This window comes from Streptopelia decaocto (assembly GCF_964273445.1).
Source record: "Streptopelia decaocto genome assembly, chromosome: 7".
Classification (NCBI taxonomy): Eukaryota; Metazoa; Chordata; class Aves; order Columbiformes; family Columbidae; genus Streptopelia; species Streptopelia decaocto.
In genome coordinates, this window is record NC_138661.1 from 51,223,806 (window position 1) to 51,249,614 (window position 25,809).

A 25,809-nucleotide genomic window follows, 5' to 3' on the forward strand; every position below is an offset into this window, starting at 1 on the left:
ATGCTGTGTAAAACAAATCTTTAAAATTAATTAATTATATATTAGCAGATAAAGCCAGCTCTTATTTTAGCTAAAATAGCACATCACAAGGTCTATTTAATAACTCTTTACTTGGAGACCACTCTCACCTAGAGAGTTCTCAATCCCCTCATACTGCAGAACATTTCCTCCATCCCACACACTGTTCCTCCCTTCTCCTTTGCCCTCCAACATCATTCTCTGAACAATGCAACTACTGCCTCATTCTGCCTTCTAGACCTGCAGTACTATAACTTGAGAAAGTAGCACCTAGAAGAGTTAGAAAAGACATCTAGAGATGAACACTTAAAAAGCTTTTGAGTGTGTACTGTACTAGTCCCACCAGATAATCATGTTAAGAACCAGTGTAACTTGTTAACTAATGTGCAAGACTGAATAAAAGACAGTAACTGATACCTGAATTCTACATCAGTCCACAAAGACTCAAATTGTGATGCTCTTCAACAGAGACATAATACACTTTCATTTAGATGATACATTTATTAAATTAGAATGAAAAAGTTAATGTACTTTAGAGTGCAAGAAACACATTTGGACACTGGAACTCAATACAAAGAAACAATGTCTTCAGAATTATTACAGCAAAAAACATCCTCTGTACAGTATTACATATCAACCAAACAAGCAATAACATTTTTAAGGGAAAAAAACAAACAAACAAAACCATTCAGTACCATTAGCAGATGCAAAGAGCAGTAGAGAGGAAGGTAGCAAGGATCTAGCTAGACAAAAAATGTTCCTACCTTTTGCAAGTTTAGGTTACTGGCAGGACTCAAACTAGTACTAACAGCACTAACTTTTAGCAGATGCCAGTCTTATAGAGCTGGTTTTGGCTCCAAGCTGCTTGAAGCTGTTGAGCAGAAGAGCAGCAAAAACAGTATTATCCCATTACCATTTTGTCCAAAGCTACAATCATAAGTGAGAATTTATTTTAAATCAAGAAACAGACTTCCAGTTCCAATACCTAAATTTCACAGACCCTAGAATAACTAAACACTCCCTGCCTTTTTTGATTTTTCTCCAATTCAAACCTGGCAATGAACAGTTTGATTGAGAGGATATGTATGCTGAAAAGTTGAATAGGCTTATGATGAGTGTTTTGTTCTTTTTAACTTAAGTAGAACATCTTGACATAAGAGTTTCAGCTATAATGCTCAATTAAATCAGGACAAAAAAATCCCAAACCAATATTTAAGTATATTCTAACATGCTGAAATCCATGTACTGGCCATACTGCTCCTACATATCCCATCTTCAACTCATACATCTACCCTGTTTCGCATAACATTTGCCTAGAACAAAACAAATGAAAAAATTCTAAGAACGGGAGCCTCTCTCAAAGGCCCAGAGTCTAGTTTTTGAATAAACCTGACTAACCTTGTATTTGCACTTATCCCTCCTGGTGGTTAGGATTGAAAACTGTTTATTTTGGGCTTGAAATTGAGCTGTAATAGGATGCAATACAATTTACCAGCCATTAAGTTGAACCATGACCACTTGCTTTTATAAAAAGCTGTACTATGGATCCCAATGTTTTAATATAAAAGTGTAAATATGTACATTTTCCCTGAATTATTCCATCCCTAGCAATTCCTGTTATCTTCGTAAAAGTTAGAGCAAGGGACTCTTCCTGGAGATATCTAAGCATTAAATCCTTACGAAGATTTATCATTTTGGGTAATGATGTCACAAATCACTGTGCTATAAATACCAAATGCCTCTACACCTACCCAATCACAAAGCTGACCATGAAGGTAGGGAAGAGGCAAGACTAGTCTCTTGAAGAACACCCGTTTTATTTTAGAAAACAATAATGTGGTGACTCTACAACTAAAGCACGTGGAAACTATAGCCTTGAATCTCATTATTGAAAAGCCTGTTGAAGGATATATAAAAGACACATGCTTTCAACAGTAAGTTTAAGATGGTAAGAGATTCATAACAAAACTTAAAATCATGCATTATGAAAAGACAGCTTTAAAAGGTTAGAAACTGGGATGATATTTGGTGCTGTATTTTAAAAGTTTCAGTCTGGTTTTTAAAAAAAATTCATGCTCTACTGCCAGTGCTACCTAAAGGCTTCTTGAATGTAGGTGGTGGGAGAAGGGGAGGGAATAAAATCAGTTTTTCAGTAAAGAAAATATTTTAAGCATGGGACATGAAACAAAGCATGGGGAAGAAGAGAATATGGGTCCCTTTTCCCTATTCAAAACCTGGCTTTAATGTTCTCATGAATCACTCAAGAGCCCAGATTTCAAGTGTACATTCATTCCAAGTCTTGAAAATATAAAGGTCTATGGCTATTGTCAAAGTATTTGAAATCAAGCATTAGAAAGATAAAACAGCAACATTGCACATCCCTGGAAAAATAAATTGGTGCATACTATTTAAAGTGCATTACTTTACCATCTACAAAAACAGACACCGCAGAAATTTATCCAACAGGCATAACTGCTGCATACTGTAATATTCTGCAGCTCCAAAATGAACTGTTATCTGAAAAAATAACACTAACAATAAATACAAACAACCTGCAGCCTCCTCTGAGGATCAGACCAACTCAGATATGTTAAATTTTCTCTTGGAAAGAATTTCTTTCCATCTGCATCAAATAATAATAAATTGACTACAGCAACTGTAGTCAAATGAGTCACTGAGCAACTCACAATGCCATTCAAAGATTCTGAAGCTTATTTCAGATTACAGGAAAAAATACAATAGCTTTTCCACTAATATAAAATGGTAATTTTGCTGAAATATAGGTGTAAAGAAAGAAGCCTTATAACCAGATCACAGATTTCTGCTTTTTAAAATTCTTTACGGTTTTAGTAATTTCCCAGGTATAAATATCTTTCCTTCTGCACTAATCCGAGCAGTAGTTAGAGTGTAATTAAGTGTGGGAGTACATTAGAGCTCAGTCCTGTTCTCTGCTACAGCAATACATACTGTACAAGTTAAAAGTTACTTGTTAAGATTTTACAGATACATAACAATACTATATGGGAAGATAAAGCCCCCCAAACACACCAGATAACATATTGCTTTGGTGCCCGCTGAATAGATTGAATATAAGATGCTCATTACAAATACCAACAGCACAACCTAAGAAATTTAGCTTATTAAATTAAAAATCTTCAATCAGAAACAACCCAATATATCACAGCAGTAACTAAACACCACTGGACAAGGTAAGAGTCTTTCTTTTAATTTCTGGCAGAAATAGGTTGCTTGATGAAACCTTAATACTTTAACAAATCAGTTATGTTTAAAGAATAAACCCTCCATGGATTTTTTTTTTTTTTCAGTCTAACAAACAGTAGTAAATCCTGTACTGCATAGAGTTACTTTTTAAGAACAAGTTCATGAAAAGGGAGAAAGAAAAAAAGCAGCATTACTCCCCACCCCATCAGAATATAGCCACATGACACAGCTGATAGCAAAGATGCTTCAATGCTATATTGTAGGACATAAGCTAAACTGAGTATGTACAGATTGAGAAAGAAAGTGAAAAAGATCCAAATGTCCAAGAAAATTTAAAAAACAAAACAAAACAAAAAAAGAGTATAATCTTTCACAGAGGATGTGCTAACAGAAAGCTGTTGGGAATTTCTTCCTCTAGCTAAATCCCTGGCTTGGCAAGTAAAAATAAGTGGCATCAAGGACAGGGACTATGCAGGAAGTGGGTATTTATGATTCTTCAGTCATCTGAAGCAAGGAGTTGATAGCTGCATCCTTGTTCCCCCTCTGAGCTTCTAGCACTGAGCGGATTACTTCCCTGTCCATGTTAGGAAACATGTCCTGGATAGATTTCATGTCCTCTTCGTTACACAGGTGCTGAGGATTGACGGCAGGAGGTGGTATTGCCACTGGTACCATGCCTGGATTACAGACTGCAGGCATCCCTGCAGGAAAAAAAAAACAAACAGAAGAAAAAAACAACAAACAAAAAAAACACAACCATACATGAGTGGAGAAAAAAAAAAAAACAAACCAATTATTTTGAAGAAAGTGGCTCATGACTCTCCCCAACTCAGCAACCTCAGTATTTTTTTAAACATGCATTCCAGAAAAAAAGAGATGATACCTAGAGTGTTGCAATCAGAATATGTTTTTCTGGAACACGTTTTCTGCCAAAGTTATGTTCAGAAGTGGTAAACTACATGATGGCAACAGGTCCAGCTCAATATTAGGTACAACTTGCATTAACCAAGTTTATACATGAATCACTAAATGCACCACAGAAAGGTGCGGTTATTTATTTTTCTCCCTGCTCCCATCATATTTTGGTTCCTAATGTATTTATAGTGTGATGAAAAAGACGGTTTTACATCAGCAATATACCAAACTGATATTTAGAAATTTAAGAAATGCAACTTCCATTGCATTCGAAAGAAAGCAAAGTACTTAGGTCCACTAAGCGACCGGACCACAATCATAAGCAAATTCTAAGCAAACATTTTTCCCTGGTTTAATGTTCCATCCAGTTCAGCCTGCAAAGTCACAATTCAGCAAAAGACCAATTCCTCTTGTGCCAATAGAGGTACACACTGTTTTGCCCTGTTCCTCTGCCAGAAGACAAAATTAATCTGACATTTTTCATTAATTTCTTGTATGTCTGTGTAAAATCAAAGCACTGACAGTTTATAAAGACAGTTTTAGAAAATGAGTTTTCTAACTCCTGTTAAAAGCAATTACTAGACAGAAGTCCCTTTTCATCACTTGACATCTTTTAGCATTAAGCTTTTTTTTCTGAAAAAAACTACCATTTGCTTTTACAAAACTGAAACCAGCTATAGTAGACATCTAGAGTCTTTTTTTATCACTTCTGAAAATGGTATATTTCACTTTGTCTCTAAGTAGTTCCAGACCCCTGATTATCTGAGTCCCATACCTTTGTGTGTTACTTTTCCACTTCTGCTGTATTGTTTCTAAGGTAGGGCAAGGAAAGCTACCTGCATCTAGATGCAAACATGGCACTGCTTCATACAGCAGCATGATAAAGTTTTTTTATTTGCTTTCAAGCATTTTATCCACCATTTTAAACATTATTCATCTGGTATTTTCACAGAATAGCTTATAGTAGGTCAAAGATCCTTATGTGTAGTAATGACTAACCCAAGAAATCATCACCAAATATGTATTCGTAATATTTTTCTTTATACATAACACTTTAATGCCAGCCTTAATATGTGATTTTATTTCCCACTTCCTATGAGATTATTATGCAATCTGCTGCAGTCAATGAGGCTTAGGAAACTGCTAAGATCTTTTGTTTGGACTAATTGTCTATTAGTCCCCTTCCCTCAAGTACTTTTTTTAAAAAATATGATGCACCCCACCAAAGGCCTCACTCCATTAGAGGATAACTCATCATTTATTTTTATCTGTTCATGAGCTTTTCAAAGTAGTTAAACCACAGCAGGACCTTTATTGTATCAGAATATCATGTGATAGGAAAAGTCCTTAGCAAATAACATTTTCAAAATGCAGCTGGCAAGGTGATGTACACAGACCACATCATTCTTACCCACATACTCATACACCTATAACTTCTAAGGTATAAGCTTTCCCTACATAACCATGTCACCTCCTCTTAAAGTTTACCTAGTTAGCTAGCTAGTTGTTTTAAATCAGCTCATTCTAATCTCCATAGGTTTTAATCAGTTTATGCAATAGGAAATACAGTTGCTTCAGAACTGTTAAAAAAAAAAAATAAGAAATCAGTTTGCCATCTTCCAGTCTTCTGAAAGCAAATCTAATTAAGCAATAGGTTACATTCTGCATGTGGTAAAAAAAAAAAAAAAAAAAAAAAAAAATCCAAAATACACGATGGGAATAAATGTTATCTTACCTGTATTTTCTTACTGATCACCTTAACAACTATTGTTAAAATTTAAAATTACCACCTTAGGCTCCTTCTCATAAAAAAAGCACTCATTCCTAACAAAGACAAAACCAAACACTTTCTTCCTCCTGCCATTATGGGCTCCCATTCCACCTGGGTTATTTTGTACTCCCTTACATATTTGTATCTTTACAGTCAAATACCTGAATGATTCTAGGTTATCTGCTGCTTTAAAATACGTATTTCTCAATTCCCTAAGCATTTGCTCTTCAAAAGCTTTGTTACCCAACCTTATTACCAGTTTAGATTTAGATACAATTTACTTATCTCACACCCCCTCATCTGGGCAAACCTACCAATTTTTGGCAGAAACCTACTTTACCATTTTACTGCAGAGATTTTTTTAGGATTCCCCAAGTGCTGCCTTTTTCATTTGTTTGTTTAGTTTGGCATACATTTACTATGAGTAGGTAACAACTTGTTTTACATACATTTTAGTTCCCCTGTTTAGCTTACTTTCTGTGACCTTAATTAAGATACTTTTTGAAACAGGTTTCATATATTACTCCAGAGTATATCAAAAGCTGCTTCTCTTCTATTGAATTCTGACTAACTGCTCAAAAAGCAAAATAACTTAAAGCAGATCTACAACTGATATAATTTTCAAGTGCCTCCTTGAAGCTTCAACTCTGAGCATAACGACTAAAGTACTGAAATGATCAAACGTATTGCAACTATATCATTCTACTACTATTCAGACTTAAGATCTCCTAAAAAAAAAGGCCAAGAACAATTTCAATACTTACTTTGTCCCTTCTAGATTTTCTTTAGCCTGTCACTATTTCACCAGAAATGCCTATGCTTACTGTAACTTGCACAAATATTTTAGCATCTCAGTGATCACCTTTTTTCTATCAGCTTTAAAAATGCTATATTAAAATTTGCATTCATGGTTGTATCAGCTAAACCCATCTTAACTTACATCAACTGTGGCTGGCAAGATCCTGTAATTGAATATAGTTTGACTGTGTGCATTATAAACATGATCTTTCCTAATGTACTCTTTGCCATTTCTTTCCTCACCCTGGACTTCTGCCCTATCTGAAGGGATGCATTACTGAATTATAATTACCTCCATACTTATCAGTGCCCTCCAATTTTTATTCTAAAATTCCCCTTGTCAACATCTTAAGTTTTATTAGAATCAAAAAAGGAAACTAGATGCTTTAAAAGGTTCATGCTGGCAACTAAAGAAATGTCCCTCTCACCATAAATTTATTACCTACACACTGGAACCTTATCTTTGCCTAGTCATCTGCATCACACCACTACCAAGGATATACATATATATATTGCCTCTTCCACAACAACCTAAACTTTAGCTCTAGAGCTTCTTACGCCATTTGGATCACAGTCCCTGGAATTCTGTCTGGCACCACATGCTCAAACATACGGCAAATCGGACCATGAGTGCACCCTACAGGCAAACCACTGTGCAGTCCTCACCAACACTGCAAATACCCTTTACCCACTAATCATATCTAGCAGCATTTCAGATTGCCTCTTCTTTGACTTCAACAAGCCTCAACTCATTCCTCACGCTTCCTACAAGAGGTGAGCAATGTATGGCCTCAAAAACTAAAGTTGCAAAGTACCTGAAAGAACTGAGCAATAGAAGTTTTACTTCTAACACGAGCTTCCTAATATCCTTCAGTAAGTCATCAGCACCCTAAGATTAACCAATTATCAGCCTAAATTGTGTAGGAACTGTCTATAAAAGAGGTCTGTTTAAAATATTAATCCAAATGAAACATGAGGCTCACTTCTCACGTACCACAGTATCATACAGCTTACCAATAAAGTTTCAATGTCTTATCAATGTCCAAAAAAAATAAAAAATAAAAAATAATTTTAAAAAAATCATCAAGACCAGCACACAGTTTTTCTTACTGCTTCATCACAAGCCAATTATGAAGCAAGACGTCTGCACAGGCAGTATTCAAGAGGTATTTTCAATCTAAATATTCAATTTTACAGACCAGAAATTTGATAGTGTTTTCCACTAATGATTTTCAAAATCCATTTTCTCAGCTCTTACAGTTCTAGAATTAGTTTATGCTGTCTACAGCTGTACTGTATGCAAATGGAAGTTAGTATCACAGTCACTTTCAATAAACACCTCTATGAAGCTTACTTTTAACAAAACTCACTAATGTAAAGAGTTCCTTGGTTTTTTGTTTTGTTCTGCACTCAGGCTAAATGTATCCATATCTTCTGATTTACAAAGCAGTAAGCAAGACATAAGCATAAACTTAAAGAACTACACACTACAATTTAGCAAATATACATATATATATATATATGCAGTCATTAGATAAAGTTATAATAAACTTCAAAATTATCAAAGTTCCATAAAAAGCTGATTTACATATTAAACACATTATTTCACTAACAGGTGAAAACTGAAAATAAACCACATCAGAATCCACTATCAATGGAATTGCACGCTCCTGTATTGCTCCCATATCTCAGGTAAGTGTTCAAAAAATGGAGTACTGTTTTCCAAATCAGTGAAATGGCAATGGCAAACATGCTGGCGTTAGCAGTGACATTCCAATACACAAAACGAGTACGTACAATAGCAAGTCAATTGCTATAAGCAGCAATGGAAGTATCAAAGCAGACTTAACTTTTTCTAACTGCACACAAGGCATTACACACTTTTTATTGTGTTTTCTTGTTCAGTCAAGTGCTCTATATTTAATTTCTTAACTCATTATTATTCTGTCCCATACATAGACCTTTTCAGGGTAAACTCAGGAAACTTCTCAGCATGAATTCTCTCATTTAAAGGAAGAAATCAGTATCATCTTTTAAAAAATACACAAATAGGTCTTAATATTTGCTTCAGGAAAAAAAAAAAAAGTGCTAAAATATGCATGCCATCATCTTTTTTAAATGTTGCTTCTTTGCAAACTACTCGAAAAGTGAAGCATAAGGACCCACAAAGAAATTGTACAATTCCACTGCTCTGAATAAACTAAATACGTTGCAACAACCATATCAGTTTCATTTACAGTATCTTCCTGAAATTCAGAGCATCAAGAATGACATTTTATCTCACAAGGAGTAATTCTAGAATTTCCTAAACATACTTGATTGAAGATCAGTGCCTTTATGAAAGTTAAGGATGTCACCACATCTTTGCACAGTTCAAAACCGAAGGTGTCATAGTCTGACTGAAGGAAAAATTATTTCCTGTCACATAATTTGCCTTTAGAGTTCTAGTAGCATGTTTAACTTGACATGGATCTAAAACAGATGTGCATGAAAGATACAAACAGATGAAAAAAGGTGTTGTTTTTTTTCAAAAAGGCTTATTTGAAGACTAACAGAAGGCAACTGGCAGGCTGTCTTCCCCATGTCATTGCACAACTGAGTTCTTCACTTTCAAGTTTACAAAACTCACGACATTACCTGCTTCTCCCTAGGCCTTGCAGTAGCAGAACAACTGCAAGATTCAAGTTTCTCTTCTGGGAAACCAGTACTATCACCTAGAATAGCTCATTAACATACTACAATTTCAGAAGAATAACATCATGTCTTATCCATCAACACCATTATCACCAATTACTTAAAGCATGATAGCTTGAATCCAAGTAGGTGCCTTTCAAGACTTTGCAAGTGGTTAGAGGGGCTTTACAAATTTCCAGGAGATGCATTAAATTATTCTACTGTGACATCCAAGTGGCAATACCTTGTGATACAGTCTTCTGTAACAAAGCTGTTTAGATGAATTCATGCAAAGGCTCTTGAGTCAATGAGTATGGGAGTGAGAAAAGAGCTTGGAAACTTACCCAGAGCAAAGTACTCAAGCCCTAAAGACAGGTGAAAATGAAGGGGCAAGGGGAAAGGAATAAGACATGGGAAAGAAATATTAATCTATTTTTAAAAGGAAATTAATCATTTAGCTTCCAAAGGTGAAAGTTGGATAAACTGATAAAATTGGGTAAAACCTAAACTACCTAATATTAAAAACTAAATGTTGCTAGGATTCAGTCTCCCAACTAATTTGCCCCAGCACTCTGACCAAATGTGCTGTTTTTACAGAAGTTACAATTAGAGGAGATGTTTTCAAAATAAGTAAGCCACCAGGTGTTTGCAGCAAGTGTTGTATTTTAAAGCCCACAAAGACAACATAAATCCATGGTTTTCTGAACAAATGCCAATAACATCACAAGTTAGTTCATGAAACTCAATACAGACACCTGAAGGAGTAATGTACATATACACAAAACTGCCTCAATGAAAAATAATGTTCTGGAGTCTGACAGGGCCCTGAAACACATGGGGTTTTGACCTACTCTTTACACAGGTGTTTATAAGTTATGTATGAATTTATTTCCTATTTATCCCATCAATACTCACTGATAAGAAATATAGCTTGCTTACTGAAGTAACATTTTTTTAGCTTACTGTCTTTGATACACTAGCAAGAAGATCAGCTCAGACTGTAACCACCTACTATACCACAATATTCTACAAGTAATCTTTAGAAAATGAAACAGGAGGAGATGGTAGATAAACTCAACTTTTAGAAGAGCAATAGGATTCCCAAGTTCAAATTTTCCTAAGCCCAATCCATAAACATATCTATGGCAACTATAGTTTGTAGCAACTGGCACTATTGTCAGAAAATTTTAGTTTTTAATACTCTGGGAATTAATTAACATGGTGCAAGAATATCCTATGGCCATTTCAATAAAATACAGGGAAAACAGCATTACTTGTGTTGGCATTTCAAGCTTCATCTGCTTACCACAGTGACTAGCTGCTTGCTACTAGTATTTACCTCAGTGTCTATGATACAGATAAACATGAGAGGAATGAGTTGCTTTGACCTTAATTGGAAGGTTAGTTTTGCACAGAATTTTTTTTTATCACAAAAAACACAACTTGGCCTTCATGATACAACTAAATTTGACTTAACACCATCTCTCTTTACAGCACAATTATTTTGGACAGCTAACAAATAACTGTTAAACTGTCTGGATAAGCATTTTAGTCCACCCACTGTACTTCCATCATAGATAAGACTTAGACTCTAACAGTCTTGCCCAAGAGCAGAATCTCCTCTATTTCAGATGTAATAAACTATTCAGTGCTGCTCTTCGACTTGTCTGAAGGACGCAAATAAAGCTTGCTTATAGACTACACTCATTTAACTAAATAGGTAAAAAACCTGAACTAAGAAGATGGGAAGAGAGTAAACATATTCCTGTGGAGTATATTGATGTGCTACCATTGCCCTTCTTGAAGCAGTATCGAAAAGAGGAAAAAACCCTGTACAGCGTTCCAAAGAAAGTGTACCAACAGAGTTTCCCCAAAAGATAAAAATCAATCTAGCTGGGCAGGAAAGGCCAGTAGTTTGCATGCACCTTTCTGAAAGAGTTCACAGAAGGAGGAGCACCTAGTTCAGTGCACAGAAAACATTCTGACAAGTCTCAATGCCTTCCAAGACACATTATTGGTTCCTTTTATAATTTGAAATTATTTTTATTAAGTCATACAATTAAATGTATGTAACACCAGAAGTATTCTGAAGTCAAGTCACTTTCAAAGTCCAAACTTAACCATACATCTAATTATTAAGACTGGGTCATTGATTAGTGAAAAGGCAAAAGCTTTAAAACTCTCAGTGCTTTGAGAAATGTTGATGGTGCCCACAGAAATTCTAGAATACCAGAGACAAATCATCGTAACGTTTTTTTAAAAAAGATCAATAATAGGTCAAAGGTGGCTTGTAATAGGTTTGGTATTTATAAGGTCAAGAAAGTACATTCAAGACTTCCCAGAACAAAGGAAAACTTCAAATCGGAGGACAGGACTTTGCAACAGCTTAAAAATACAAGTAATAGAATCAGGAAGATTCTTTACTACAGAAGATTATCATACCAGTAATTAAAACAAACATGATGGATCTTTGCAAAAGGGCAATGCTCCAACATACGGCTCAACAAAATAGTTACATGAAGTCAAACTATCATATGCTAAAATGTCAGGCATTACTACCATTTGTCCAAGTAGAGTTAATAAGTATTACTGAAAATAGTCTCAAGGTAAATACAGAATTTACAGAACACCAAGATACACCATTCTGTTTGGTTTTTTTTAAATTCAGAGGTCTAGTATCAGTTTCATCTGTTCAGTTCTATGTCTAGTTTCAATTATACCTGAAACTAGTTTCTTCATTTCTACTGTTTGTATTCTGGCTGGCACAGTAATTTTACAACACAAACATTCTCATTTTGACCTGCTCGAGAAATTCTATAGCAACTTCTATGACCTTGCCATATGTACCGTGCCTGCTACTGTTTTAACCGTACACAAGATAACTATGTTTGACGTTCACTAACTGCTTCAGTATATAGGGATACAATGAAATTATAACCAAAACACATATGGCATCTAATTCAAACACACAAAATCTACACAAAAGTCTGGATTACAACAATGGAATTGCACTTCAGGATGCACACACAAGTCGAAACTAGTTCACTGGAAAAGGAAGCAAGACTTAAATCCTGAGAATTAAGCTATAGAGATAAAAGCACTTTAAATGAAACAGACTGAATGCTTTCATCAGGGAATAAAGTATGTAACTAGACTTTTCCATGTTTTGCTATAACTATACTCTATAAAAATGAAACAGGAGGTATCATTCTTTAAGTTACTCCATCAGTCTTGTCTTGAGGTTTGCTTTTATAGAGAATGAAATTTTACTCAATTGGGAATTGAATCTTTAAAAAAAAAAATATTACTCTCTGTTGTGTCATCCCTTAACACTGCAATTATGTCCCACACACTCTATCACTCATTCACACACCTGTATGCAAAGAAATTCAAAATATATAAATTTCTACCTTATTTTCCCTAAAAAGTTGCACATATTACTGAATAAATGTTCATACAACAAACTGGAGCTTTTTAGAGCTGTAAGTGAAAAAGGCAAAAAACCCAATTGGACTTTACTTATCAGTTATCTAAGTAGGGCATATTCAAGCTCATTTACATACTTTAAACTTTTCATCTCTGATATAAAAATTACAAAACCTAAGTTTACAAAACTTACCTTGCACAGTTCAAGAGAAATGATAATACCTGCTTTAGCTCTTCTTGATGTATTTACATAACTATCTCAGAGCTCCCTAACATTTTTCATTCACTGTGCTACACACTTCACATGTTGTATAGCATGTTTCAAAAGCATCTTCAAAGACCACAGAAGAGTCAATCCCTTCACAGGCTATTTAAGCTGCAGTTCTAACAACACAAGTCATTCAGTGCACTTTCTGAAGTCTGAAAAGTTTCACGCATGGATTGCCACCCCTTAATAAGCACACATTATATTAGAGTACAACCTGCTATATATTCAGTTATTCAGTGACCTGACATTGGTCTAAAATAAATATTCAAAAAGAGAAGTCTTCAAGCTACTTGTTTTAACTTGACAGTCATCTGAATCCATTTAATTAAACTCACACAGCTCCTTTAAACAGGGTATAAGACTGAAAGCAGACTGCACTTAATTCAGTCACTCTTCCCAAAAACGTACCATGGGAAAAATGGTTAAGGACAAAGTCATTCTTAGCTTCTTTTACATTCTGAAAACCAGGAGAAATTTGGTAGTTATTTCTGCAAAACCCTTCACCTGGAAGTGTTAACAGTCTGCAAGGAGAGAAAACATACCTGCTATAGGCACATATCCAACTCCTTGCTGATATACAGTGGGCATCAGGACCACTGGCTGGGGCTGCATCATCATGGCAGCTGGCAAAGACTTCACACAAAAACAACAGATTAGAACAGAGTAAACTACTCAAGATATAGAAAAAAAACCCTTAAACTGGCAATTAAAACAGTATTTGCAAACAAATCGTGACATTGCAAATCCATGGTCAATATTACAATATGACTATATTAAGTGCTGATTTATATATTAAGCAAAATCTCAGGTAAATTAACTAAACTACCATGCTTTTAAATGGCAACTAACTTGCCCATAAATCAATACAAATGCATCATGGCAAACTAGCCTTTTGCAACAATTTGATAAATTTTTGTCACTGAAATTTTGTTACTGAAGACAAACGCGTATTCTAAAATACAGGTTTGATCAGCTTCCATGCCTCATTCTTATTAAATATACAACATATTCATTGTAACTGAAATCTTAGCACAAACCTGATTTTTATTAAAAGCAGTATACTGCTCCTAAAAGCAAATTTTAGTTCAAATCAACTACTTTTTAGGTAAACCAGTACTTTAAACAAAATATCAATTTAACTCCATTCCCTTTTACTACCACAACTCTTGTCCAGTTTTATCCTGGAAAAAATTAAAAGGTCAAATTCTATGTACACTACATTCATGGGTAGACAGTTTTAAATGTTAATTACGAAGTCATTTATCCTAGGGCTAACCAAACAACTGTTCTGGTGTGGGACAGAATGTGAATTTCAAACAGCAGGGAACATCTGTTCCCAGTTGTGCTCTCAACAGCAACTTGGAACTTTTGATGATGGACAAGCATAGTAGGAGGCATTCAGGGCTGCACATGTTATCCAACAGCTTTTTAAGACAAAAGTGACAGATGAAAGAATAGTCCATGAGCTGCAACATGGACCAGTGTAAGTCAGCAGTTCATGAGCAGGAGCACCAAATGAACAAGAATGGAAGTAAAAAAACCAGACATCAGAAAGAGCATTCAAACTATCCAAGAAAGACCTGAGACAGACAGGACTTTCCATTATTTTTGCTTTTAAGTTGAAAAGAATTTCTAAAGATTAGGGGGGGAAATAAGTTATTGTGAAGATTCCACCAAGCTTTTGAAAATTATTATTATTATTAACTTAGAAATTAAAATGGACCATTTGACTGAGGATTTATTTTTAATAGATGTATTAGCTCAGGAATAAGTTGAATTTTTGCAATTGCAAAACCGGGTAAATAAATATCTATTTACCACCTCACCAAAAGTATTTACTGCCTTAACCAATATTTTTGACTGCTAGTCCCAAAATTATCACTATTTTAAATGCAAACACGCACAAACACCCAGTAAGGTACAATTAAACTACTTCTACTTCAATCTAGAATATCACCCTCCATTACCCAAGAAGCTTCCCTCCCTTCCTCCCACCCCAAACTTGGCTTACCGTGTACGACATAACCAGATTAATCATTCCTTCTTTGTCATCACCCTGCCTTCCGCTCAGGCTATACCATTCATCCTCCACATTTCCTTGTTTCAGAGACTCAGGAATTGTAATGTGTGTCCAAGCGATGCGGTCATCCATTGAAAAGGCCCGCTGGAATATAATTTAAAAACAGCATCAAGTTAATTGCCCTGAAAAATACCCAAAATCTTAAAATTATTTTTACCTAACACTTCCTTCAGTTTTATGCTATTTCATTTTGCCAATTTTAAGTTATTCCTTTTGAAGCTACTGAAGTGTCAGGAAATATTTTAGCCACCTCCTTTCCAACAAGGATGAACAATGCTTTAAGTGGCATTATAGACTGATTGCAGATATTTAATAAGAAATTGAAAACCTGAAGCAGAACACTTCCAGAAATACATGTTAATATCAGCATAGTCTGAGTAAATCTAGTGATATAATATTAGAGGCCATTAATTTAATGTAAACAGCTTCTGTTTACACTCCTAACATAGGCTGTTAACTCCAGTGATTCAAGAGCAGACACAAGTACTGATCTGCCACCCTGTTGCAGCAATGAAATGGACACTTCAACCAATCCACTAAACCCACAAAACAGCATCCAAAAGCCCCACTTGTGTAATGACCACACAGCTGCTGCAGTGTCAAGTTTTACTACACACAGTAATAGACGCAGCAAAAAGATGCAAACTACAGACTCAGTTGTAGCCTCTTAGTTTCTGTGAATAAATCCTAGTGACTACACTTAGTTTCTGTGAATAAATCCTAGTGACTACAGAGAGTCTATGTTTGACTATTTCACACTCAGCATTTCCAAGCTTGGGAAAGCTTCCAAGGCCCTCCTGGGCTAGAACAACACTGAATAACTTCTGAGTAAAACAGTATTGTATAAACAGGCTATTTTTAATAGGGACAGTACAGAATATAAGGGTGCAGGGCATTTTGATTGCAAAGAAGAGCTTAAACACCACTCAGACTTTTTTTTCTTCTCTTCCTTTGCAGGGAACCCTGCTAATGCATCTTATCAGCTACCAAAGGAAAAGTAATAGCTCTGACATTCTTGGGAGGAATGAAGCCTTATGCATTGCTGCTCTTGAGATTCTGAAAAAGCTTTGTCACCTCCCAGAGAGTACAGCTAAGAAACAGCCTTTGGTAATTCAACCATTTTTTGCAAAACTTCACCCAAACCTCAGTCCAAATAGGAGACAGGGAGTCAGGGGAAAATATATAGCAGTTCTGACCTCATCAAATATCTCTAGATAAAAAGAGTCCACACCCGGGGGAACAGTGCATTGAATAACTTTGTTCCAGCGGGGGTTCTTGGCTCCATTATGTGCTGTTGGAGTTTCATACACAGCATAACCCAACCGTATTCGACAATATGGATCCATGCGGGTCATTCCATAGTTCTTCGCCAATTTTGCCTGGAAAGAAAAGAAAACCTATAAGTGTATTATATTTACATTAACCTGAGAAATTAATTACTATTAGTTCACAAAGAGGATCAAATATTGAACAAAGGCTAGATTTGATTATGAGGTAGACAGGAAGGAAAAAAAAAAAAAGGCATTCACATCAAAATATAAGCCAGCAACACCATTAAATGGCTGGGAGACCTTGAAATGGGAACCTTGTTTTAATCCATCTGTTGCTGAAAATACACATCTTCACCATATCTAAAGTAAGTTACTTCATACCAAACCAAAAATTTGATTTTTGCCTAGGTATCTGCTTTCCAATATACAGTCCTGAACTTAAAGTGACAGGAAGCCTGTCCTCTTTCATTGAAGTACTTTTAAATAATGAATTACAGAAATCCAGTAGCTTCAAGAATATCACACAATACAAAAGCACAAACTGCAAAAGCAGTTCAATTGAGGTAAAACCTGGTAAATCATGCTTCTTGAAGTTATTAGAAAACTTGATTAATTCAGTGTGTGCATTCAGTATTACTTAATTCAGTGGGTAACTTAAGTTCTACATTACAATAGAAACAGATGCTGTATAGAATCAGAAGATATCCAACATACTTTTTCTGTAACATCAGAGGAATAGGACAAAACAAGTTGATGACAGTCCTGAAGACAACACTGAGTACTGTTGCATAGCTATGTCAAAGTAGAAATTGGACTCTTCGGACATGCTGTTCCTCTGACCTGTACTAAGCAGCCTATAGTTCTTCTCTTAGTAAGACAACTGAAAAAAATACAGTGCCTAGGGTGCGTCCCACCTACAGGACATTTAAAGAACTGGAACAGTTGAGACTTGCATAAGATTTAGTCATAATGGCTGCAGATCTGGCCTCGAAAGTCCTCTTCTTCATGGCACATGCTGCTTCAGTAACTCATATATTAGAGCTGGTAAGGTCTTGAACTGTTTCTTGTAAATCTAGGTTTAACAATTAAAGTAGAAAAGTTGGCACCTAAATTATGTACTCTATAGACTCTGAAGTCCTGAGATTAAGCAGTTTATCACAAAACTTTGCCAAAGAAAAGAGCGTATAAATTGTCTGTCTAGTAATTTAAGATGACACAATTAACTGTGCCTAGACAAACTCATCACCATTCCTATATATCTCCAAGAAAAAGAGAACAGTAAATTACCTTCCCAAAAACATTTTCTGATCTTCCACCAGTTTATTAATAACGGAATTAAGGCATGCTGCTCTACGTACTTTAGCAGCACATATTTAAATACAAAAGACTTCAACCAGCTTTTCATGTTTCACAGGTTAACTATGCCATGCTAAGTCTCCTATCCAGAATGCCACACGTCTCAACATGCAGCCAGATTCCCACAGCATTCCTGCATAAACTCCCAGACAGGTATAGAAGACTATCTCTCTTGGCACACCAGAGGATTGTACTGCCATTCAGAGGGACCTTGACAGGCTGGAGAAGTGCACAGACAGGAATCTCAAAGTTTAACAAATGAAAAAGCAACATTCTGCCCTGAGAAGGAATAACCACACGCATCACTATAGGCTATAGGCCAGCTGGTTGGAGAGCAGGTTTGCAGAGAAGGATGTACAGGTCTCGGTGGACACCAAGTTGGAAATAAGCCAGCAGTGCACCCTTGCAGCAACAAAGACAGCATCCTGGGCTGCATAAGGGAAAGCACAGCTAACAGGCCAAGGAAAATGATCCCTTCTACTCAGCACTGAGGAGACCATATCTGGAGTACTGTTATCTTTAGCTCTGGACTGCCCAGAAGAAGACATGGTCATAGCTGAACAAGTCCAGCAAAGGGCCACTGACACAATTAAGTGTTTCACAGAATGGCTGAGGTTGGATGGGACCTCTAGAGATTAGCTAGTCCAAGCTCCCCACTCAAAGCAGGTTCAAATGCTCAGGCAAGTTCTGAGTATCTCCCTGGACAGAAGCTACACAAACCCTTTTGGCAACCTGTTCTGATGTTTGACAACTCTCATGGTAAGAAAGCTTTTCATATACTTAAATAGAGTTTGCTGTATTTCAATTTGTGCCCCCTGCACCTCTTGTCTTTCCTCTAGATAGCATTGGAAAGAGCCAAGCTGTCTTCTTCATGTATCATCATACCTGATGGCAGGGACTTTGCATTGATAAGATTCCCCCAAAGGCTGTTGCCCAGCTCTCTCAGCCTTTTCTTGTATGTAACATCCTCTTTAACCCTTGATTAAGGAACTGGCCTGGGGCAGGGATAAGGGGTGGGATGAGGTTTGGACTAAATAAGCTCCAGAGGTCCCCTCTAACCTCAACTATCCTGTGATTCTATAAAAAGTAGTTACTTTCAGACATGACATCAAGAACAGCCATTAGGTTTTATTCTTCAAGCAACATATTTTTTCTTGTATGCACAAACACCTAAAAATAAACAACTGAACCTGATGAAGACCAGTGTCAGCTCCAGTAGCTCCAAAAACTTTAAAAAAATTACTCATTCCTTATATACAAGTAATTCAGCAACTCAAATTCCAACACAACATCTTTTTCGTCATCATTCCAATAAGATTAGCATTATTATTTAATTACATTTCCTCAATTGTATAGAGATGGTACCATGTATACCTGTACTACGGTAATGCTGAGTCTGCCTACTGTACCCATGGGTCCTCCATACTGTAGCTGCTGTGCTGCCTGGGCATCCAGCTGGATTTGCTGTTGCTGCTGGGTTGGGGTAATGCGAAGAAAATCTTGAGGAAGCTCACCAACATATACCTTCAAAAAGAAAAGGAAAAAACCCTTTAAACTTAAGTCTTCCACTTTCATAATAAAAAGGGAGAAGAATATAAATCAAAGAAAAGCTTAGCAAAAGCATCCATCGGAATTTAGTCACCTTCTGACAGCACAAAGAAAGAACTAATTAAACGACAAAACTGCCAGTCATGTAGAGGATGTTCTCATACTCACTTCCAAAACCACTAACTTTCAACATCTGCCTCTGAAAAAAGCAGGATGTACAGAACCAAGTCTGCTCTGCAAGTAAATATTTTAGTCCATACAGAGGTCAGAGCTACTAAGGTTTTACATCCCATTCACGTAAGACATCTGATGGCACTCAGCGCTTTCACATGTTCATCACTTATGTTGCATCTCATCATTCCTGTGACAAGATACAGCATGCTGCTTTCATTTGAAATTGTCTTTATGATCTGTCTTGAAGGTGACTATGAAAATGACAATGTTTCCTATGAACCCAATCCTTCAACATAACTAAGAATCTTTCAACACAACAAAAATGTCCTAATGGTTTTCCAATGTTAATCACAGCCAGCCTGCAACTAACCTTGAGGACAATTAGGGGACAAAAAGCTCACCATGCTCAAAACAATAATGGAGGAATTCAAACATTGGTCTGTCATAAGAAAGAAACATGACAAAAAAATTCAAGTAGATCAACACTAAGGAACTTTGTCACATGTGCCAATACAAATTAGCAGCCAACCATGTATTTTCTCTAAGTTTAAGAGTAAAAGAAGGGAAAGTGTATACCTATTACTTGTCAATTTTATTACCGTCAATTCAATAACTCATGTTGTTTCTAGGTTTTAAATGGTCAGGGAACATTATTCATAAGACATCTAGAGAGATTAAAATAACATTAAAATAACAATCATACTATAATAAACTTTAAAAGGCAAATAAAGTGGCATAGAAAATTTATAACTAAGCTGTAGTCATTTATGTTGTCTATAGAGTTGCTTACATATTTAATACAGAACTTTTAACCACAGCAAGATATAAAACAGTGCAATTTCTTATGTTGCAATCCCAGGCAGGATTACTCAACTGTATATCTGGCAGATGCATGCCTACAGAACATTATTTAATATAACAGGCCTCTAGAACACAGCTTTTGAAGATTAGACAGCACTTGCATGTAAAGATTGCATCTTGAAGACAGAAGTTGCAGCTCTTGCCAAATCACATTTTGTATTACTATTGGTATCTGAGAGCCTCTGACTCCTGTCAACAACAGGTGTTACATGGCAGAAAGGAACTTGATCAAAAACCTAGGGAGGAAATACTGAATGCCTGCTGCTAGGCTATTAGGAACAAATAAATTTTGCTTACAAGCATCTCAAAATTTTACAATTAAGATCCTAAGTACTTTATGTTTTAAAAAGCGAGGGGGGAAATGGAGGCAGAGAAGGAAAAGACTAAAGTAAAAGATAGTGCTAATATTAAAAGAAAGCTCATTTAAATTAGGTTGGAAATCAGACAGGTTCTTGTAACAAGGAATAAAAAGGAATTGGTTTTAAAATAAAACATAATCCATTTATGAGAGATTTGAAGTGGCACCAGAATTAGCAAGGTGATGGCATTTACAACACAGAAGGTGCCCTTCAACCCCTGACCTCCAGGAAGTTTCAATTCTGGTGTTATTAGCATCTCTAAGAATAGACATCATAAAGACTTCCCATAGCCAGAAGTGCTGCTTAAGAAACTTAATTTCTTTTTACGATAAGGTTACCCACCTAGTTGACCAAGAGAAGTCTGTCGATGAGATCTTATTGGATTTCAGTAAAGACTTTGATACTGTCTCTCACAGTATCCTCCTGGACAAGATGTCCAGCACACAGCTGGATAAACACATAATGCAGTGGGAGAGCAACAGGCTGATGGGCCAGGCTCAAAGAGTTTTAGTAAATGGGGTTATGTCGGGCTGGCAACCAGTCACTAATGGGGTTCTGCAGGGATGCCTCTTAGGGTCAGCACTCTTTGATGTCTTCATAAATGACTTAGACACAGTACTTGGGGGAATACTAAGTAAGTTCATCAACGACACTAAATTGGGAGGAGCTGTTGACACTCTCAAGGGCAGAAAGGCCCTGCAGAGGAATCTAGACCAATTAGAGAACTGGGCAATCACCAACCACATGCAGTTCAATAAGGGCAAGTGCTGGATTTTGCACCTGGGACAAGGCAACCCTGGCTGTACATACAGACTAGGGGACGAGATGCTGAAAAGCAGCTCTGCAGAGAAGGATCTGGGGGTTTTGGTGAACAACAAGTTGAACGTGAGCCACCAGCGTGCCCTGGCAGCCAAGAGGGCAACTGTGTCCTGGGTGCATCCAGCACAGCATTGCCAGCCAGGCGAGGGAGGTGATTGTCCCGCTCTGCTCTGCACTGGTGCGACCTCTCCTGTGTGCAGTTCTGGGCACCACAGTATAAAAAGGATATAAAGCTACTGGAGGGTATCCAGAAGAGGGCTACAAAGTTCGTGAAGGGTTTGGAGGGGAAGCCATATCAAGAGTGGCTAAAGTCACTTGGTTTGTTCAGCCTTGAGAAGAAGAGACTGAGACGAGACCTGATTGCGGTCTACAGCTTCCTCACAAGGGAAGGAGGAAAGGTAAGGTGCCGATCTCTTTTCTCTGGCAACCAATGACAGAACCTGAGGGAATGCTATGAGGATGTCCCAGGGGAGGTTTAGGTTGTACGTTAGGAAAAGGTTCTTCACCCAGACGGTGGTGGAGCACTGGAACAGGCTCCCTAGGGAGGTGTCATGGCTCCAAGCCTGTCAGTATTCAAGAAGAGACAGGACCACTCCCTCAGACACATGGTGTGAACATGGTGCAAGCACCCTCTGTCAACTTCTTAGAAAACAGGAAAGCATATTTTGTCTACACCATCTTAACATGGACATTGGAAAGTGAGAAGTCTAATATCTTTCACCTTTTAAATTTTAAGTCACCTAAATACTGTTCCCAAATAAAATATATAATCTACTCTCTGTAATTAAGACAACAAGGACAAACAAAATCTCTAAGGGAGACCAAAGTTTTCTTACAGCATCTAAGCCAATTTTAAGTAATTCAGTTATCTCACACAAGGCTACATTCTTATCCTAAACTGCAGAGCAGACGTACACAGAAACTGAAAACAGTTAGTGTCACTCAAAAGATCTGAGTAGTAAACCTCTCCAAAAGGAAGAGTGGGGAACGGGAGATGCATACACACCCATCTTAAAGGTGCAGCTCTGACTGAGATCCGGTACATAAGTCCTGGTGATATATTCAGTAAAATACCTAGGAGAGATGCTCACTGAGGCAAATACACTACTCAGTTCTTATGCTAATTATCTGTTGATTCCATATTGATGGAGACAAATCAGTAGTGTGCAATCTGTAAAGAAAACAGCCTAACTTATGTCCTCCTAAAAGCATTTAAAAGCCAGCACATAACTGCCACCTCCAACCCTGAATCAAAGACAAAAAGTCAACATAATCAGAATTAAACCACAGTTTTTGGTTCTAAAGTAAGGAGACTACAAGTGACAAGCTTGTATCAGCGATCCTACTCAACACCTGCTTTAAAACAAATGCACTTCCCTCTACTACAACAACATTTAAGAAAGAATGTGAAATTCATACCTCTGCCATTAACTGTAGAACAAAACATTAATTCCATTTAACATTTGAATTTTACTAGAACTATCTTTTCAAGCAAGACAGCAACATGATAATGCTATGATAGAGCTAAAATTCTGAAGACAAATGTGGAGCAGGCATTCATAAAAACTAAGCATGCCTTGTAATTACTTCCTAACAAATTTGATTGACAGCAATGCATATCAAAAATTGCCCTTCTTATCTTCTAAAAACACTGAAGAACTAGTTTTGAGGATCTTCAAAGTGAAATGCTGCAGGTATAAAAATTTCATCTCAATTTCTTCAAACTGAAGGTAGTGTGATATTCTACCACTATTTGAACAAATTTAGGACTGAGCTGTCTCAGTCTTACCTTCCTGTTCCTTTTCACAACCTTTTCTTATGCAACATTAAGTGGTACCAACGCAATTGTAAAGTACACTAGTTCAGAGGGCTGATCAGAAGAAGATTAAACAAGGGTCAGGGCAAAGGGAAGAGGAGAGGAAGTCATCAGGGCCCTTACATCACTAACTGATCATGTGAGTACTGGTACCTATATAAGGGAGGGAAAGGGAATGCAGAGCCAAGAACGACCACAAATGCCCTGACTTATGAAACCATACGCCAAGACAAGACACATTCAGGGAACCTTAACTAAGGTTTCCACACTAGCAATTACCAAGAAACCCTGACACCACATTTCAAAGAAGTTTCATGTTGAAGAGCTTTAAACACCTAGCTACTCAAAACAGTTCTAACCACTCTCCTTTGAATGGTTTTACTGTTTTTTAAGAAAGAATAGATAAGCAAATGAGAGAGAATTCCTGTTAGTTTGCACACTAAAGAAAAAGTTGGGACCAGACAGGATGCATACAGAGGCTCTGAAAGAGCTAGCTGGTATTTTTTCAAGACTACTCTCTATCATCTTTGAAAGGTCATAGAGATCAGAGGAAGTCCTCTATAGCTGTCACAAGACAAATCTCATACCCAGCTATCAAAAGTGAAGAAAGATGACATGAGGAACCACAGTCGGGTCAGCTTCACTTCGGTTGCTAAGAAATACATAGAGCAAGTTTGTCTTCAAGCTATTTCTAGACACACCAAGGAAAAACCAAAGACTAGGAACAGCCAGCCTTTACACCCTAATGAGCCCCATCTGCCTTCTATAATACAATAAAATTATTAAAATCTCCAAATAAGGAAAGAGCAGTAGGAATCAAAGCTGGGTCATGACAATTCAAACAGGCAAACCACTGGATGGGCAAAACACTGGCTAGATCACAGAGCTCTGAATTTGAAGTCCAGTGCTTAAAGACACTGGAGGTTTGTTAAAAGCAAAGTTCCTCAGCATACTGAAACTAATTATATGTGTCTAATATTTTTACTTTCCAGTATCTGGAGGTGAAGACAGAATGTACCCTCATCAGTTTTGAGGATGACACCAAATTTGGGGGGGAATGACTGGTATACTTGAGGACCGGACCAACAACCAGAGAGATGCAAGAATTCACTGCCAGGAATCTTATGAATTTCATCAAGTGCAAAGTCATGTACTTTGGACAGAAAAATCCCTAGCATCAGTACAGACTAGAGAACAACCGGCAAGGCTGCAGCTCTACAGAAAATAAATATGCAGGTCCTGGTGGAAAGCAAGCTAAACATGAATGAACAGAGCACTCTCACAACAATGAAGCCTAACAGTGTACTACACAGTGTACAAAAGCCTAGCCAGTAGGCTGAAGAACACGATTGTTTTCCTTTAGTTGGCACTCATTAGACCACATCTGGAATACTGCAACCCATTTGAGGCCCAGCAGTCCATGAAAAATTATAAACTTGAGTGAGTCCAGCAAAGATCCACCAAGATGGCCCACGAAATGGGCTGTGTCACAAGACTTGCGAGGATACACAGAAGATTTGTTTAGAGTAGAAGAAATTAAGAATGCACCTCATAGCAGCTTTCCAATATCTATGAGGCAGTCATTAAGAAAACAGAGCCAGGTTGTCATCTGAGATGCAAGGCAAGAAGAAAAGAGACCTCAGTTATCAAACTGAAACAGGGGAGGTTTGACATGAAATAAGGAGGAAAGAGGAAAACTAAAAAAAAAAAAAACAAAAAACCCACACAACAAAAACAAACAACAACAAAAAAAATCACCACAGGGACGATCACAGATGGGAAAGAAATGCACAGTAAGATTGCAAAAACTCTCACCTTAGAGGTGAGACAGAGTCCGGAGCAACCTGGTCTGAATTAAAAATCGACCATTTTTTAGCAAGAGGTTTGCCTCCTGACATCCCTTCTAACCTGAACTGTTCTATAGGACTCACATTACACCATGATATGCCCCCAGTTAAACTCCTGTAGCGTTGTAGTCAAAGGCTCTACTCCAGAACTTCAATTTAGAGATGGATAAAGGAAAGAATGTAAGAGTAATTAAGTTTATTACATTTACAGATTTTTGCCCCCTCACCCCCTTTTTTAATGTCACAAAATAAAAAGTGTTGGTGGACTGCAAGGTACCAGATTTGCTTCTCCTGTTTTCATTATTTTTTCCTGTTGCCAGAAATTTCCCCATCTACTCTGTCACTTCATTGCTTCCATATGTCTACCTCTAAAGGCTTTATGATTTTATGGTCATCACCTTAATAGCACTTTTCCTTTCCCCAAGTACACCACCTATATTTAGTCTTGACTAAGTATTTTCCCAGCACACCTACACTTCTCCATTTAAATATTCACAAAATACATTCCACAGTGCAAAAGCACAACTGTTAATAAAGAAAAAAAAGTTTGGTTTTACTGCAGAAGAAAAAAAAAATTATTCCCTTCT

At 36.9% G+C, this 25,809-nt stretch overlaps 1 protein-coding gene across 3 annotated transcripts in view; it reads right to left on the bottom strand.

Moving 5' to 3' along the window:
• Positions 1-499: 499 nt before the first annotated feature.
• Positions 500-25,809, bottom strand: part of TOLLIP (toll interacting protein) — a 29,211-nt gene continuing 3,901 nt past the window's right edge. For 2 of the 3 annotated variants that reach the window (XM_082058020.1, XM_082058022.1), the window contains exons 2-7: positions 19,173-19,322; positions 16,368-16,550; positions 15,103-15,255; positions 13,634-13,724; positions 9,742-9,762; positions 500-3,941 (exon numbers count right to left, since the gene is read on the bottom strand). In XM_082058020.1, the coding sequence (XP_081914146.1) occupies positions 3,727-3,941; positions 9,742-9,762; positions 13,634-13,724; positions 15,103-15,255; positions 16,368-16,550; positions 19,173-19,322 (813 nt within the window). In that variant the 3' untranslated portion in view covers positions 500-3,726. The remainder of the gene's footprint in view (positions 3,942-9,741; positions 9,763-13,633; positions 13,725-15,102; positions 15,256-16,367; positions 16,551-19,172; positions 19,323-25,809) is intronic. The other variant, XM_082058021.1, reaches the window with a different exon arrangement.